Genomic DNA, 17,123 nt, shown 5'->3' with positions numbered 1-17,123 from the left:
CCTTATGACTGGAGTTACAGATGGTTGTGAGTGGCCATATAGATGCTAGGAAACAAACCTGTGTCCTCTGCAATAGCAGCCAGTGTTCTGAACCATGGAGCCATCTCTCTCCAGCCCTAGTATGTAGCTCTTCTTGATGATACTTCTCTTACTGATAGTTCACTTGCCATTCCTTGGGTTCTCAATTTCTATTCACCCACTTGCTGCGTTGCTATAAAATATGTCTGCTCAGCCTTTTCATAGAACACTGGGTCCCAAAGATATATGGACAAGTCACCTACTCCTAATAATGGTGAGCCTGAGACACAGGCAGCACTCCCGGCTCCTTTATGTCTCTGGTTCACAGCCCAGCAGAGTTGTATGCATCAGTGCTTTTCCACACATCAGCAGTGGAGGACAGCATCATTTCCTGCCCACTGTTACTGTGATGAATAGCCTGAAGCAAGCCAGTTAAGCAGAGCTGCTCCTAGCATCTGTGTAGTGTCCCTGCCCTTGTGCGTCTGATTGTTTCCATGGGAGCATAAAAGCTTGTTTCTCATTCCGTCTGCTTCAGCGCTGGAGAAGCTGATGGGAATGACAATAGCCTCTACCTCTCCTATGATGTATACCTGCTGTCACTGCCCAAAATCAGTGGGCTCTCTCATGGCCGAATCATTATTGTCTCCAAAGACCAAGGAAGGAAGGATCTGATATAGCTATCCTCAAGCAGCCTGGGGCTCCCTCAGACACCAGGCACCACCAGAGAGTGGGATTTGCAGGCTGAGGTTCCAGGAGCTGCACTGCCTTCCCTGTTTCTCTGGTGCTGACAGCCGTTGTTCCACTTGTCTCTGCTGCACAGGGGCTGTTGGACACTGGCCTACTTCAGTCTGATGGACATGGCAGGTATATTGGTCAAGGTCCTTACATGGACCATTGGAATCTCAAGACCAAGCTTGGCCAAGGACATATCAGGTCATCACATTTGAAGAGGCATCTTGCCATTTTTTTTCATTTTTCAGTTCTATTTTTATAAAAACAAAATAATTTAACCATATAAAGAAGGGGGAACATTCATCAACCAGCATCTTGCCATTTCATAGCACTAGACTTTGGATCCAGTGTGAAGAATAGCTGCACTGTGAGTCCTCAGCATCAGGTTTCAGACTTCCAGAAGGTTCAGTGTGCACACTGAGCCATCCTCTCTCCCAGGTTCACACACCAAGTGTGCAATGACCACAGTTTGCCTCTCATCTCTGGTGTGCTTGCTCACCCTGAGTCTCTTAGTCGGGTGCTGTGTAGATGACTGCTTATGGAAAAGAAGGTTCTTTGTGTGAGATGTGACCCAGGATGTGGGGCAGTCTGGAGGAAAGCCCTGAGTTGCAGCACAGCCATGTCCTCACGGCATGTCCACGTGAGTCCTGCGGCAGTTGATAGCATCTCTCACCACGAGGCGTTTTGTGGAAGAGACTGGCTAGAGCTTTGGAATAATCCTGCTGAGGACATGACCAGTTTACTTCATTCTCCGAGCCCTGTGCTGTTGTGGAGTATCTGTCCCCACAGAGATGAGTGCCGTGTGGGTATTGAAGGAGTTAGCATCGAGTGGGGAGTGGACAGCGTAGCTCCAGGGCACGTCTTCCGTGTGAGACTGGAAGAACGGAGACTGATGCTGCCTTTGAAAGTCTTTACTTCCATCAGGGTTTGACATACTGTGGACACACATGCCCTTGGTTACAGCCCCATCTCCTGTCAGACTTTCTGATTTACTGCTTTTTCCCTCACAGATAGTATGATTTCTTTTCATTCCAGCTTTTGAATCGTAAAGACAAGACCACTTTTGAGAAACTGGACTACCTGATGTCAAAAGAAGACAATTACAAGCGAACTCGGGACTACATCCGAAGTCTGAAGATGGTGCCAAGTATTCCCTATCTAGGTATGAGTCTCTGTTGGCTTATTTTATTATTATTTCTCCAAGTGACATGTTCAGTGCCAAATAAGATGTTTTTTCAGTTTCTAGGTGCCCAGTATTCCCTATCTAGGTATGAGTCTCTGTTGGCTTATTTTATTATTATTTCTCCAAGTGACATGTTCAGTGCCAAATAAGATGTTTTTTCAGTTTCTAGTTGAGATGTTTCCAGGAGCAGTGGGGATCGTGGGTAAAGGTTCCTTGGGTTGGAACAGTCTATTGATGCTTTCCAGGATAGGAACACTGGTGAGCTGGAAACAAGGATGCTCTCTACATACACCTAGGCTCTGATGACCCCAGTCTCCTGGGCTGTGAGGAACACGGGCTTCCAGGCTGCAGCCCAGATGGATCATGATGTCCACAGCAAGCCTCTTGCTGGTTTACGCAGATCCTCCCACACAGGGGGAACCCCGGCTGAAGCCCTCTTTTCTAGTTTTCTGAGCCTTATTAATATGTCTCGTAACATTTGTGCAAATGAAATTCTAGTAACAACTGCTAAGTTTTCCAGTCATAAAATATTATGTGCTCATTAGCAGAATTGGGAGGAGGAGAAAGTCTCTATAATTATCCATTAAAAGATATTTTTCTCTGTATCTCACTCTTTTTGGCATGTGTAAAAAAATCTGTACTCATCTCAGACACTTCGTGTTGTATGTGCTTTTCTGTCCTGCGGCTCGTCCCTTCTCCTGGAGTTGTCAAACTCCGTTCCGTCTTCTCTGCTGCCCACTGCTCAGTTTCTAGTTTTTGTGGTGAACGTCCTTGTGCCATAAACTGACTTGTGCATTTGCTCTGATTGTTGCTGTGTAATACCTTCTTGGAAGGGTAGGTACAAAGTACACCGCAAAGGTTGTTTTTAAACAAGGTCTTAATGCTGCTGCTGCTGCTGCTGCTGCTGCTTCTTTCGTTGCCCTCCTCTCCTTCTTCCTCCTTCTTTCTTCTCCTTGTTCTTTGATTTTTCAAGGCAGGGTCTCTCTGTAGCCCTGGCTGTACTGGAACTCTGTAGACCAGGCTGGCTTCAAACTCAGAGATCCACCTACCTCTGCCTCTGAGTGCCTCCCGGATTAAAGGTGTATGCCACATGCCAGGCAGGCATTTTCTTTTCAAGTTTATTTTTCTTTTCTTTTTATTGTGTCAGTTTAATACGTGAAAAAAATGCTGTCTGTAGTTTGGTCTTCAAGGGGAAATCTATCCTGTTCTAACCGGAAACAATTTTGAAAACCAGGAAAGGAAAGGCTTCTCTAGAGGAGACTCCTGATACCCAGGGTTAGTAGAGCCCTTCCATAGATTGTTGGAAACTTCTCCTGTTAGCACTCTGTACTTGGCTTTCTGATTCTCTGAAGCCGTCTTACAGTTTGTTTGTTTGTTTGTTTGTTTTTTTAAAGTAGGAAACTATCTATTTGATCCAACCTTTCAAAATTATTAGCAACGGCGCTGAAATAGCTCAGTTGGGAGAGCGTTAGACTGAAAATTATTAGCATGATGGGTTTTTTTTCAGTTAATTTTTGATAGTAATGTGGTATACAATTTTCTCTTATAAATATGAACTTTTCTCTCTATGTGGTTATATTTATTTAATTTTTGAAACAAGGTCTATGTAGTCATGAGTGTCCTGAAACTCACTGTGTATACTAGGCTCTCTGCAAACTCAGAGATCCAAATGCCTCTGCCCCCTGAGTATTGGGATTACAGATGTATTTGCTTTTCGTTGCCCCTTCCCTCCTCTTCTTGTCTCTTCTTTCCTCAAGTTCACCCTGTCAAAGTTTGTCTGTTGGTCTTCCCAAACAATTAAATTTTAGATTTTTAAAAGTCAGTCATGCTATCTTTCTGCTTTGGAATTTACTGCATTTTCTTAATTTAGGGTGTGTTTTATCTTTCTACATTTTAACTCCTCTGAAATTGATGATAAAACATTGTAATGTTTTTAATTGGCAATGATTTTCTTAGTAATACATAAAGATATGCCTTACAATCAGTGACGTTCTGATTTGATGGAGTAAGGATATATATATATATATATATATATATATATATATATATATAAATATATATAAAAAGAATATATATGTATGTATGATGTATGTGTGTGTATGTATGTATTTATATATGTATGTATATCTCATAACTCTTTGACCATGGTTTGGAGTGAGTATTTTAAACTGCCTACCTGACTTTGTCCAGTATGAGAGGCCTTGCTTTTCTCTTTCTCTCTCTCTCTCTCTCTCTCTCTCTCTCTCTCTCTATCTCTATCTCTATCTCTATCTCTATCTCTATCTCTCTTTGGCCTGTACAAGTATCTTTATTCTCAGGTGACATGACCTTATCAAGTAGATTTCAAAAAACAAAGTTGTATGAAATAAACAAAGCTTCAGGACATGGGATATATACAGAAAGAGCATTGTGCTTTCACGGACTAACAGTGAGTAATCTACAAAGCAAACTAAGAATTCTATTTTTAAAAAGTACAAAAATAATAACATGTTTTAAAACACAGTTTGCTAAATAGGTAAAAGACATGTATACTGGAAATTATCAAATACTCTTTATCTCTTTCTCTTTTGTTCCCCATGTGTAATTCTCTCCTTTCTCCACTCTATTCTGGCTTTCTATAAGCTGTCTTGTGTCTGTATTTGGCGGCTGTCCCAAGAGGGACAGCATGCTCATGTGCATAGCTCCTGCAACTGGCCCCACTTTGCAGGACTGTCATCTAGGAGCAGAATTGGTGGCACAAAGGTGGGGAGCACCGCTGCCATGTGACTCAGGCAGAGTGGGTGCTGGTGTGGTTAAGAATGGCGCTCCTTCTTTCCCCAGCTCTCTCGGTTTTTTTTTTTTTCTGAGATGTGCTTACAGATGTTTTAGGCTGGCCTTGAAGTCACTGTGTAGCCAAGGATGGTCTTGAACCCCTGCTCCATCTCACAAGGCCCATTTTTCTCTCGGAGTCATTGTGAGAGCTTGTGTGTTGCTGGCCTCTGTGTCTTGCCCTTTGCTGGCCCTTTGACTGTTATCTCACCACATGATCTCAATAGCCAAGGCACCGTGGTTGTCGGGGTCATGATTGGAAGGTGGTGGATTCAGGGCTGGATGCACGTGGAAGCCCATAGCTCCGAGATCTTGACACTGCCGCTTACCATATCTCTACTGTTGAGGTAATTATTTTCCTACCCATCCTGTAACAGGATATCTGTTGCTGTTGAGTCTCTGGTTTGGAGCGTGGTGTGTGACGTAGATGTATTGTTCTGTTCTTCCTGTGACACATCTTGTTGCTGGGGTTTCCTAGTCAGCCTCTTCTGGTCACTATCCCTTTCTACTTGACAAGTCTGGACAGATGTGGCCGTCCTTGCTCCGGATGACCTTTCTCTAGCAGAGGTTTCACAGAGGCTCCCTGAGTCCCCTGCTTGCCTATACAGCATGTCTGCTCTGGCGCTGAGTGAACCCTTCAAGTGGCCATGTTGCTGCCCCTTCAGCCTTCAGAAGGCTGCAGTCCCCATGACACAGTTAAACTGTACACCTCATCATGACACAGTTAAACTGTACACCTCATCATGACACAGTTAAACTGTACACCTCATCATGACACAGTTAAACTGTACACCTCATCATGACACAGTTAAACTGTACACCTCATCATGACATAGAGCAACCATAGCAAAAACTGGGCCTACTGCTTCCTGCTCTCAGGACAGAGACTGACCATGGGCATTTGATCATGTGCAGAAGAGAACATGAAACATGACCTACTGAGGCTCAGTGGATCCATCTGCCCTGATAAGGCTGGGGACTCATGGCAGGCCCTGCCTATTGGATCCTCTTGAAAAGCCAACCTGTGTGGGGTGGATGTGTTTATCTAAATGGAAGCAGTTACGTAATTCCTGGAAAGGACAGCACAGGAAAAAATGTCGAAGCCATTTGTTTCTCCTCTGGAAGAGTCTTGTTGCAGGTCTCTTCTGGAAGGGGGGCACTTGGCCAGTCCCTGATGCTCCAGGTTCCACTGATGACGCCTACTCTTTGCTGCTGCAGGTGCTGGCCTCTATCTACATGGCTACATCTCCTTTTATAACAGTGGTAACCCTGTGCCTGGTACTCCTCACAGCTGTGTCTGTTCCGTGTCCCTGAAGATGGCGTCACTGGTCTTCACCGTTGTCCCTAACTTAACCCTGCTCTCTTGCTCCAGACTTCAGAGACAACTGGCTACACTTTCCTATCACAAGTACCCTATAAAGCATGATTTAAAAACCATGGAGGGGCCAGGCAGGGGTGGCACATGCATGCCTTTAATCCCAGCACTCTAGAGGCAGAGTCAGGTGGATCTCTGTGAGTTCAAGACCAGCCTGGTCTACAAGAGTTAGTTCCAGTACAGTGAGAGCTACAGAGAAACACTGTCTCAAAAAAACCAACAAAACAAACAAAAAATTTAAAAAAAATAAAAAAAAACAACATGGAGGGGCTGGGCAGGGGTGGTACTTTGGAGGCAGAAGCAGGCAGATTTCTGTGAGTTCAAGGCCAGCCTGGTCTACAGAGCAAGTTCCAGGACAGGCTCCAAAGCCTGTCTTGAAAAACAAAAAGCAAAAAAAAAAAAAACACTGGGGGACTGGAATGGTAGCTCAGTGGTTAAGAGCACTGGGTGCTTTTCCAGAGAATGAAGGTTTGATTCCCAGCATCCACATAGCAGCTCACAACCATCTGTAACTCCAGGGACCCAGTTTTCTCTTCTGGCCTCTGAGGCTTCCAGACACAAACATAGGGCAGAAACATATAGGCAGCAAAACACCTTTACACATAAAATAAATTTAAAAAAATTAAACATTCAGAGAAAAACATTATATTAAAATAAAAGGGTCAGGGCTGGAGAGATGGATCAGCAATTAAGAACACTGGCTGCTATTCCAGAGGTCCTAAGTTCAATTCCCAAGAACCACATGGTGGCTCACAACCATCTATAGTGGGATCTGATACTCTCTTCTGGCATAAAACTGTACATACAGAGCATCATATACATTAAATAAATAAATAAATCTTTAAAAAACAGAAAACAAACAAAAAACCAAGACTTTGAATTAGTTTCTTCCAAACTGTGAAGTAGTACAGGGGATAGGCTGATTGTTTGTCTCTAAGTTAGTGTGACAGCACTTCCCCTAAGCACCCGGTTCTCAGGAGGTGTGGGAAAGAGCGCTGGAGAATGGCTTTACCACTTACTTCTGAGTCACTTCCCTGATCTAAATGTATTTGGTTTTGCACTACTTATTATTTCTTCCAGGAAATAACTAAATAAAATTAGGAATGTGATGGATTCAAATGCCTTTGCACTGATCTCGAAGTACCATAGCAGTGTGGAAAATTGTGATGTCTCAGGAAATGAAGAGTCAGGCGTCCTGACAGCCCTGATAGCGAGGACACTGAAAAGTGTTTGGGAAACCTACCCAGACCTTGAGTGTATGAAGGAAAGTTCTAGAGCCTGAGCTACTTCCTTCAAAAAGCAACCTCTGCCATTTGGAAAGTAAAAACCTTTATTTTTAAATATAAATTCTAACGTTTAGAACAGAGGCAAGTTCTTTGCAAGCAACTGGGTCAAACTTCCAGAAACTGAAAGAACCTTAAAAAATAAACAAACATGCAAACCTGTGTCCTTGGATGCTCAGTATCTCCCAGAACAGCAAGGTGACCTCAGTAGGCTCCCAGTGGAGTTAGTCACACCGCACAGACAAGTCCCAAGCACCAGATGTGTGCAAAGACAGAGGTGTGACCTGGACATTATGAAGGGGGAAGCTGGTCTGGGGTCCAGGAAAGGTTTTCCAGTGAGGAGTGCAGCCCTGAAGGATTCACTGCCTGATGTAGCATAGGAGGGTGAGGGACCATGACAGACAACTGCTTATGCGAGAGCTCTGAACTGGGGAAAGCTTGTTTGGAAGAATCTCTGGCTAGAGAGTCAAGAATGAGGGGGTGGGAGGGTGTCAGAGGAGGGGGCTGGATGAGATGGGGGAGCAGATCTCTGATGGGCTCGACAGTAGGAGTGGGGAGCCTAGACAGTGCCCTGGCTGTCTGGGGCAGTGGGGACTCGGAAGACTTTAAGCAGAGATATTACTGGATTTGCGTTTTGCATAAATCTCTGTGACTTTATCCCAGAGTAGCTTCCCGGAAGTCTGGCTGAGGGGTCACATGTGAGTGTATGATGAGTCACTGCCATCAGAGCAGCAGTGGGAAAGGCCTTTCCAAACTACTCCTCTGAGAACAAAGCCTTAGAAAGACCCAACACATGGCCAGTGAGCATAGCCCTCGCACCTGATGGAGACCCATACCCAGCCTAGCCTTGGGCTTTGAGAATTCAGGTCTGTGTTAAGAGGACTGTGGTTGAAAGAGTGAGCATGGAACAGGCAGTGTAGACACTGCCAGCAGAGCCGAGGCACACAGTCCTCAGAGACAGTCGTCTGAGGAGCTGTTACCCCAGTGGGGGCAAGTCCAACAGCAGCATATCAGAAGTGGCTGTGGGGTAATCAAGCTGACCCCAAGTTGACCAGCATTTTGGATAGTCTTTTAATGTCTAGCAGGAAAAAAAAAAGAATTATTCCACACACAGGAAGCCCAGCCTTTTTCAGTTCCCCACCCCATCTTTTCAGAGACTCCCCCAGGAACAGTCATTTGTTCCGTAGCTCCTGCCTAACCTAACTCTCTAACCCCTCCCATCCTGCTGTGTGTCCAGTTGTCCCTGCCTTCCCAGCCTGGCTGTCTCTCTCTGGCCCTGGGGCGGGCAGTCTTTTTCTCAGCTAGGGCAGCAAGTCTTGAGCATGGAAAGGGGTATCAGTGCCACAGAGAAGGCCTAAGCTGGATTCGAGGATGGGTGTGCCCTAAGTCATGGCCCTACCATCTCTTCACAGTGCTGTAGGGGTCTGACTGCTGTCCTCCCTGTCTAGCTAGGAGATGTTTAAACACGGTCTCCCTTCCTCAAGGCAGGTGGAACCTGCCTGGGATCCAACAAGCAGGCAAGTTCTTCCCTATGACCCCAGGCTCAACCAGACAAATGATCACAAGGGTACTTTGGCATGCAAAATGCCCCAAACCTTTCCCATTATTCTGTGGTAAGTTGCATATTATTTCAAGTCACTCCCTTCTAGAAGGGAGATAATTACCTTCAGTCGTTCAGTCTCTGGGTTTGTTATCTTAAAAATTAAATTTCTCCAGGACATCACAAAAGGCCAATGGATATTATCAAATATCCCCAGTTTGTGAATGAAAATACCCCACAGTTTGACCTATGGCCTACACAGCATCACAGGCCAGGTAGATATCAAGTCTAACAGAGCTCCTGCTGGGGCTGGGGTTCCACCCATCCTTTAGGACCTTTAGGGTGTGTCCTTAGTTCACCACCTCTATCTCTGTGAAGATGAACAGTGGTAGGAAACTCAGTGGTCCGGAGAGGAGCCTCCAGGACAGGTTGGCTCCCTGCCAGGCTGGGACAGGAGGGAGAATTGCCATCAGCTTTGCTCTGAGTCAGGTTTTCTCTGAGCCCACAGAATGAGCTAAAGGCTTAAGCATGCTGTGCACAAGAGAGCATTCATTCCCTTAGCAGGGACCTGAGTTCTCACTGGGTACCCATGCCCTGACTTCCTTTAGCCTTTGAGTCTCCAGTGGGAAAGCAGCATTAGTAGTAGTCACATAATTCACATGACAGGCACTTGATGTTGGCTGTCTTAGACTCACCCAACCCTCTTCGCTCTTGGGCACTATTTTTAGCTCATTTTGCAGCTGCAGGACATGAATAAAGTCAACAATGAATGGAGTGACTCTTAGAGATTAGATAAAGAAAGCTCGCTCCTCCTTACTTTCTGGGGTCACTCATCCTGCAGGACTCCAGTCGCCCTGTAATCCTACGGGAAAGCCCTCTGTGGCAAAGAAACAGATTCTGCTCAGGAGTTGAGCCTTCTTCACATGAGACCTCTGCCCCAGCTGCCAGTCTGCCTGATGTGCCGCTAGAGAGTCTCAGACATGCCCGTGTCCCACTCTACAAAAACTTGGAGATGATAACATCTTCTTGTTATAAGCCACCAAGTTTTGGGGTGTTTCGAGACAGCATTGAGGAGGTGAGGGTAACTGGTCATTGCACAGCCTCTATACACCTCACTTTGATGGCTCTTTGTTGCCCCATCAGTATTGGAACAAAAATGGACTGTCACTGTGTGAAGTTAGCAGGGCAGTGCCCAGCCTCTCCCCAAAGCTGACTCACAGGGGTGGGTAGCTCTACAGGTAGAGGGAGTGGGTGCCACTTGCAGCTCTGTAAGGAGGAAGGTTTGTGCAAATGACCATTAGGGTCTGGAAAGGCCTTTGAGGTTTCCCTCAAAGAAGGCTATATCTGCTGACCAGTGTGTCCTGGGCTCTGGGCATATGAGGGGAGACTCCATTCCCACATGACCAACCAGAAAAGCTGTACCCTGGGAGGGCACTGGGTGCCCACTCTAAATTATTCTCTAAAAGTTACGCTTGTTTTGAAGATCAGCCCCACCACAAAGAAGTTTATAGAGCACAGTGTGCCAGCTGCTCTGCTCCTCCCAGAGGCTGCTGCCAGAAGCTGGTGCACCCGTCCACAGGCCACAGCCATCAGCGGACCATAGTGTGACCCTGTGCTTTCTGATTGGATCAAGCTTTTCATACTTTTCTCTTTGTGCTCTGTGCATTTTTCTCTATCCAGTGTCGTAGATTCAGTCTAATAACTACAGATGTAGCATGCTCTCATTCTTGCTGCTGTCCTGTGGAACCCTCAGATACATGGATGGGTATTGCTCATTTGAGAAATTGTGATGTTTCTGTTTCCACATCCACTGGTAGCACCGTGGGGGCACTGGTCATCTGTGCTTGTCTTTGCCTGGCATAGTATTCGTTAGCACAGGAACTCAAGGATGGAGAGGGGCTTCTGTTGATGGGGAGAGGGTCTTCTTTTGGTCCCAGCTGCCCAGCTAGCTTATACTCAAAATAATCACACAGAAACTGCATTCATTTAAACATTGCCTGGCCTGTTAGCTCTAACTTCTTATTGGCTAATTCTTACATCTTAATTTAATCCATTTCTGTTAATCTGTGTATCACCATGTGCCAGTGGCTTGCCAGGAAAGATTCAGCATGTCTGACTCTGGTGACTCCATGGCCGCTCCCTCACTCTGCTTTCTTCCTCCCAGAATTCACTTCTGCCTCCTCCGCCTACCTAAGCTCTGCCCTGTCAGGCCAAGCAGTTTCTTTATTGATTAACCAATGAAAGCAACACATAAACAGAAGGCCCTCCTACACCAGGCTTCATGGCAGCTGCTCTCTGGATACCCTCTGAGGAGACAGCCATTGTCTGTTACCTGTAGCCTTCTTTCGCACTCCCCTAGATACTCAAGCCTTCTCAGAAGATGTTCAGACTCCAGCTTAGAGTTTAGGTATTTCCAACTTCTCTGACAGATGTTATTAATTGTGGTGGTTTGCATAGGTATGACCCCACACAGTTATGTGTTTTAATGCTTGGCCCATAGGGAGTGGCCTTGTTGGACTAGGTATGGCCTTGTTGGGAGAAATATGTCACTGTGGGGGTGGGCATTCAGGGCTTAAATGCTCAAGCTAGGTCTAGTATAGTTTTTCTATTTGCTGCCTGAGGATCAAGATGTAGAACTCTCAGTTTCGTCTCCAGCACCATGTCTGCATGCATGTTGCCATGTCCCACCATGATACAGTGAACTAAACGTCTGAAACTATAAGCCACCCCAATTATATATTTTCCTTTATAAGAGTTGCTATGCTGGGCAGTGGTGGCACACACCTTTAATCCCAGCACTCTGGAGGCAGAGGCAGACAGATCTCTGTTGTAGGCCAGCCTGTTCTACAAAGCAAGTTCCAGGACAGTCGGGGCTATTACACAGAGAAACCCTGTTGAAGAAACAACAAAGAAACAAGCAAACAAAAAAGAGTTGCTATAGTCATGGTGTCTCTTCACAGGAGTAGAAATCCTAAGGAACTAACCTGCCCCACCTCTTCTTCCTGGTTACTCGTCCCAGACCCTTTCCCTATGTGCCCTGCCCAGCATTGCCTATGGAAAACAGGCTGGCCTAAATCCTTTCCTGGAGCTGCTCAGCACTGTGGACTTTGAGGGGGCTGCCATACTTCTTGTTCCTTTCTGTCACCGAGATGAGATTACAGACCTCTGTCATCACACAACTCCCAACAGTTCTGGTCCCTCCATATGAGCCACCCACCCAGGCTCTGGCCTCTGCCAGCTCTGCAAATTCTCCAGGCAGATGTGAGCGAGGTGCACTCTCCTGTCATGCTATGTCCCTCAACTTCAGGACACAATGAAACACGGGGAAGGGAGCATGCCCTAATCAGCTCGTGGAACCAGAGTCATCATAACCTTCATGGACGTCAGCCAGCTGGATCATGGACATGGGACAGTTAGGGGACTGCCTACTAGGGACGGACCCCACATGGAAGTGCTTTATGAGACAGTGCAGATTGGAAGGCTAGCCCACACCTGGGCTAAGCTAGGCCAGGATGCCCCAGCTCTAGATGATGGGGACTTGAATTTCTCTGTAGCAAGGTACCATGAGGTAAGGGTTGGTTCTGGGATCTGAGAGTGTGCAGTTAGCAGACCAAAGGCCTGGTGGTGAGATGAACTAGCATAACTAGGATCCAGTTACTAAATGATGCAGACCAACTATAAATAGTGCCAAAGGTCAGGACTGCTGAGTCTGTAGGATGTAGGACAACTGGCTCTTTGATTCTGCTGGAAAAATGAGAAGGGCAAGGCCCAGAGACTTTCACTCTGGTAGAGTGTTGGAATGCCCAAGGAACAGCAGCAACATCTCTTCCATCACTGCTCTGTCACCCTCCTGTGCTGAGGTAAACTGCACAGATGTCTATGGCCTGGCTTCCTCACAGTTGACCAGCTGCTATTCCTATTCTCATGCACATCAGTGATGGGAAGAATGAGAGCCACTGTAGTCCCTTCTTCCTTGGCAGTAGAGCTGTGTGCTATTGAGGCCTGAGCTCAGGAATTGTACTGTCTTGTGCGTGCGTTCAAGTTCTGAGTGAGCTATACATCGCTTCCATTTCTGAGCCTCAGATTTCTGTGTTGAAGAGAGGGTAATTACAGAGTCCACTTCTCCGCAATAGACAGGAGATGGCATTGGCCTTAGCCAGAACAAAGTATGACTCGATGACTTCTGCAGCGGGCACCCCTTGCTTCTCACATCTGGAGAGACCATTGAGAATCCAGTGCACCTGTGAAGAGCAGACTGTGGCCCTTAGAACACTGCTCGGTGTCATGTCAGCAGAGGAGAGGCTGGGGACTAGGACTCCATCTGATGAGTAGCAACATGGTGTCCATGTAGCTGGTATCCTGGAGGGGATCTAAACATTTTTACTGGGCACCTTGCCTCTGATCTCTCCTCTGAGAACCTGGGAACATCATCCCCTAGTTCATTCCTCCCAGCTGTGCTCTAAGGTAGCATTGGTGCTGACACCCAACCTGGCCAGCTGGTTCCCCGGCCCAGGAGTTAGAGTTGGAATGCAGAGATGCCGACACCTGCGCTCAGGATTGTTGCCTGGCATTATGATCCTAGACAAGTGATGAGAATAGAGATGGCTGCCCCTGAGAAACTCAGAAAGAAACCCCACAGGAAGGAGAGAGAAGTGGAGCAGAGAAGGCTCCTTCTTGCTTCTTGAAGACTTCCCAGGCAGTTTCTGGTTCCTGGTCCTCATAAGATACCTCACGTTCTTATGTAACCTGCTTATGAAATGAGCTGAACTCAGCTGGGTGTAAGGGGAGGCCAACCTCATCTTCCCCCAGTGTGCCTTTCGAGCCACCTATATGGATTTTGTTTTTGTTTTTTTCCCACTCACCCTGTCCCCAGATGAAGCTGAGAACTCAGCAGCCCTTAGCCTCTTCTAGCAGTACCCTTGCTCCAGGCAGTTCTGTGGAGAGTTCAGGCCTGACCTCCCAAAGCCTGGCAGCTTTGCAGGCCTGCAACCTGGAAAACACGAGGTGAGCGTGTTTGCTGGGTTTTGCCAGTCCCACTCCTCCTCTCACCAGCCATCTTACAGTGTTCTCTGGCCCTTGGGTTGATGGTGGGGCGATGTCTTCTGTGGTGGCCTGGTTTTCATCCAGAGCTTGTGCTGGGTTCAGACATGCTGCGTGGTCACCCCCTCGCTGTGGTATTTCCTTTCCTTCTGGGTACCTCCAGCTCCTCTCCTTGAAAGTGGATGCTGCTTCTCCACTATGGCCCAGCTTTCTCTTGTCCCTGTCCTCCCATGTCATCCCCTCCTCCCTGCCTTGGTGCCTGGAGTCTTAAGTTTAGGGTCTAGTCTTCCAAGAGTGTCCCTGCTCATTCTGATATTTCCTGTTGCTTGACTTGGGGTGAGGGGCCCCTCCCTAACTGCCTGCAGTGCTGGAGGACACTCCCTCTCTGAATGCACAGACCCTAGGAGGGCAGTGGCTAAAGCTGCCGAGGCTGTTTCCAGACCCCTTTGCAGAGTGGTCTCACACTGGCTCTGGAATGTGGGGAATGTGCGATGCTAGGTAGTCATTACTTGTCTTAGCCCCTGGACTCTCGGGTAAAACTGTTACAGTTGGGCACTCTTTGACACACATTACAGTGCCCTTTGCCTCCTATAGATTCTCTTACTGTAGCTAGACTGGGATTGACCGAGTATGGGAGGTCAGAGGGGACCCAAACACCAAAGGGCCTGTGCATTCATACCACCATTTCATCCAGAATCTTGAGGACCTGTGTGCTCACACCACCATTTCATCCAGAATCCTGAGGACCTGTGTGCTCACACCACCATTTCATCCAGAGCCTGAGGGTCTTTGTGTTCACACCACCATTTCATCCAGAGCCCGAGGGCCTGTGTGTTCACACCACCATTTCATCCAGAGCCCGAGGGCCTGTGTGTTCACACCACCATTTCATCCAGAGCCCGAGAGCCTGTGAGTTCACACCACCATTTCATCCAGAGCCTGAGGGCCTGTGAGTTCACACCACCATTTCATCTAGAGCCTGAGGGCCTGTGAGTTCACACCACCATTTCATCCAGAGCCTGAGGGCCTGTGAGTTCACACCACCATTTCATCCAGAAGCCCAAAGTTGTTTTTAGTCTTCCTCAGAACAGCAGCCTTAGGGGGATGAGCTTCTCAGTGCCACTCACTCAGGTGGCATTGCTGTTCCAAGGACAGGCTGAAAGCAGGAGGAAGGTGGACCTTCTTGCCTTTTATCCATATCTGCATATAGATGAGCCCACCAAGGAGAAAGAACTCTGCACTGTCAGAAATTGTGTGATTGTGGGCCTGGAAAGTCCCCATCTGGCTGGTCAGAGCCCAGGATGCTGCCTGGCTGCATATGTGCACTCAGCCAGGCCCTGAGCACGGCCTCATCTCCTGGCTAAAGTGATGCTAGTGCGCTGACCTCCTCCCTCCTGTTTTCCCTTGAGAGAACAGGCTGGGCATCTCTAAAAGCTTCCTTCCAACGTGTGGTGTAAGATTTGGCTTGAGGACTAGGGAGATGGCTCAGTGAGTAAGAGCAGTTGCTATGAAAGCAAGAGGACCTAAGTTCAAGTCCTGAGTACCCACGTAAAAGCTGGGCAAGACTACATTTGCCAGTAACCACAGTGTTGGGGGATTGGAGACAGGCAGATCCCAAGAGCTCACTGACCAAGTAATCTAACAAAACAGTGGTCTTCATTCATTTAGATGAAGGCACTCCACAGCCTCCTCTGATCTCTTCATACATTACATATATATACATGCATGTACCATACCACATCATTGTGCATACGTGTGTACACATACAGACTTGGATGTAAGTGCTGGGTTGAGGTTTGGGAGAAGCAGTTGATGCCATGGATCTCAAATGCTGTGGGCAAAAGGTTGCTTCACACTGCTCAGGCTGGCTTTCCATACCAGAATTCTCTGGGGATTTGGCCCCAAGAACAGGGATCAGGAAGGAGGAACCTTGTTTTCCTCAGCTGTGTTCCCCACCCCCACTCCAGATGTGTGGGAGGTATGGCTGGTGTCTGCACCAAGGTTCGGACATTTTGTTCACAATGTCCAGCTTCCACTCTGGAAATTGTTCCACCCCAACAACTACAGGAGATGGGAACTGATGTTCAGTGCCTATCACCCAGTGCCTTCTGGTGACTTCTCTTGGGACTTTACTTGCTCTTTTGTAAAGTTGGAATGCTGACCCCCTGTGAAAAAAGTAACCAGTTCACTTCTAAGCCCACTGTAGCTTTCAAGAAACACCAAACTCTTACCCCAGTTTAACTTGTAGAAGTGTTCCTATGGTGGTTAAAGACTGCTGAGGCCAAGGGTGGAAGCCATTATACTTTAAGTCTTGAGTCAACTTTTATTTCTGTCCATAGAGCAGAAGTAGATATTTTTCCATGTCTTATCAACATGTGTGGGTTTTTTTTTTTCGTCTTTTCCACCCCAAAAGACAGCATGTGCTGTCTCATCCTTCATTTAGGGTACCTCCCTTGTTCTTATTGGGGTGACTTTTTTCCTTCTAACCTATCGTCCAGTTGTGATATCTAAGTTGGTCATAAACTTTATCATGTTTTCCACCACAGTGCTTATACCTTTCTGAATCTGAGTTTGGGTATGGCATCAATATTAATTCTGTATTTACAATTATCTTACATAGTAATATATAGCCCAGAGGCTTCTCTTGTTTGGTATCAGTCTTGGTCATAAGCCCTGGATTTCTTCCTTTATGGTTTTAGAGCTCCCATCATACCTAGAATTGGCCACTCTAGTCTGTTTCATAAGGAGGCAGCTCAGGCAGGCATTGTGGGAGCCTGTTGTAGCGGTGTGGGAGGAGATGTAGCCTGCAGTAGTCTTTGAGAAGGCTCCACCTGGCAGGCAGGGCAGCTTTGGCCAGGGGGAGACTGGGAAAAGGAGGCCCTGAGTCTCAGTTGAGTACTCAGGAACAGCTCGCAGAAGCCTCTAGTGTTAGCTGCCTGGCCTGTGAGGAGCTTCTTAGGCACCTGAGATTTAGCTGCAAGTAGAGGTTTTGTAGTAGAGAACCACACTGGCCAGAGGTCCCTGGCATGGGACTCCTGATGGGGCAGGTAGAGGGTGTGGTTTTGATGGCCTTGTGTGTGCTAGATGCTACAGCTTCTACTTTACTGACAGAAGCCCCAGGAAGGCCATTCTAGAACAGCAACA

The 17,123-nt window shown here is 47.0% G+C and overlaps 1 protein-coding gene across 15 annotated transcripts in view; it reads left to right on the top strand.

Moving 5' to 3' along the window:
• The window catches only part of Ralgps1 (Ral GEF with PH domain and SH3 binding motif 1), a 231,799-nt gene that overhangs the window by 106,184 nt on the left and 108,492 nt on the right, over positions 1–17,123 (top strand). For 8 of the 15 annotated variants that reach the window (XR_012911829.1, XR_012911828.1, XM_075985926.1 and 5 more), the window contains one exon: positions 1,786–1,912. Coding sequence is in view for 13 of the 15 variants with exons in the window: in XM_075985926.1 (XP_075842041.1) it covers positions 1,786–1,912 (127 nt within the window). In the remaining 2 variants the exon portion in view is untranslated. Of the gene's footprint in view, positions 1–1,785; positions 1,913–1,996; positions 2,019–17,123 lie in introns of all 15 variants that reach the window. The other 7 variants (XM_075985922.1, XM_075985925.1, XM_075985918.1 and 4 more) reach the window with 1 other exon arrangement.

The sequence above is a fragment of the Microtus pennsylvanicus genome, chromosome 9 (assembly GCF_037038515.1).
Source record: "Microtus pennsylvanicus isolate mMicPen1 chromosome 9, mMicPen1.hap1, whole genome shotgun sequence".
Classification (NCBI taxonomy): Eukaryota; Metazoa; Chordata; class Mammalia; order Rodentia; family Cricetidae; genus Microtus; species Microtus pennsylvanicus.
Note: the sequence above shows the minus strand (reverse complement) of the source record. Positions and strands in the feature narration are given on the sequence as shown.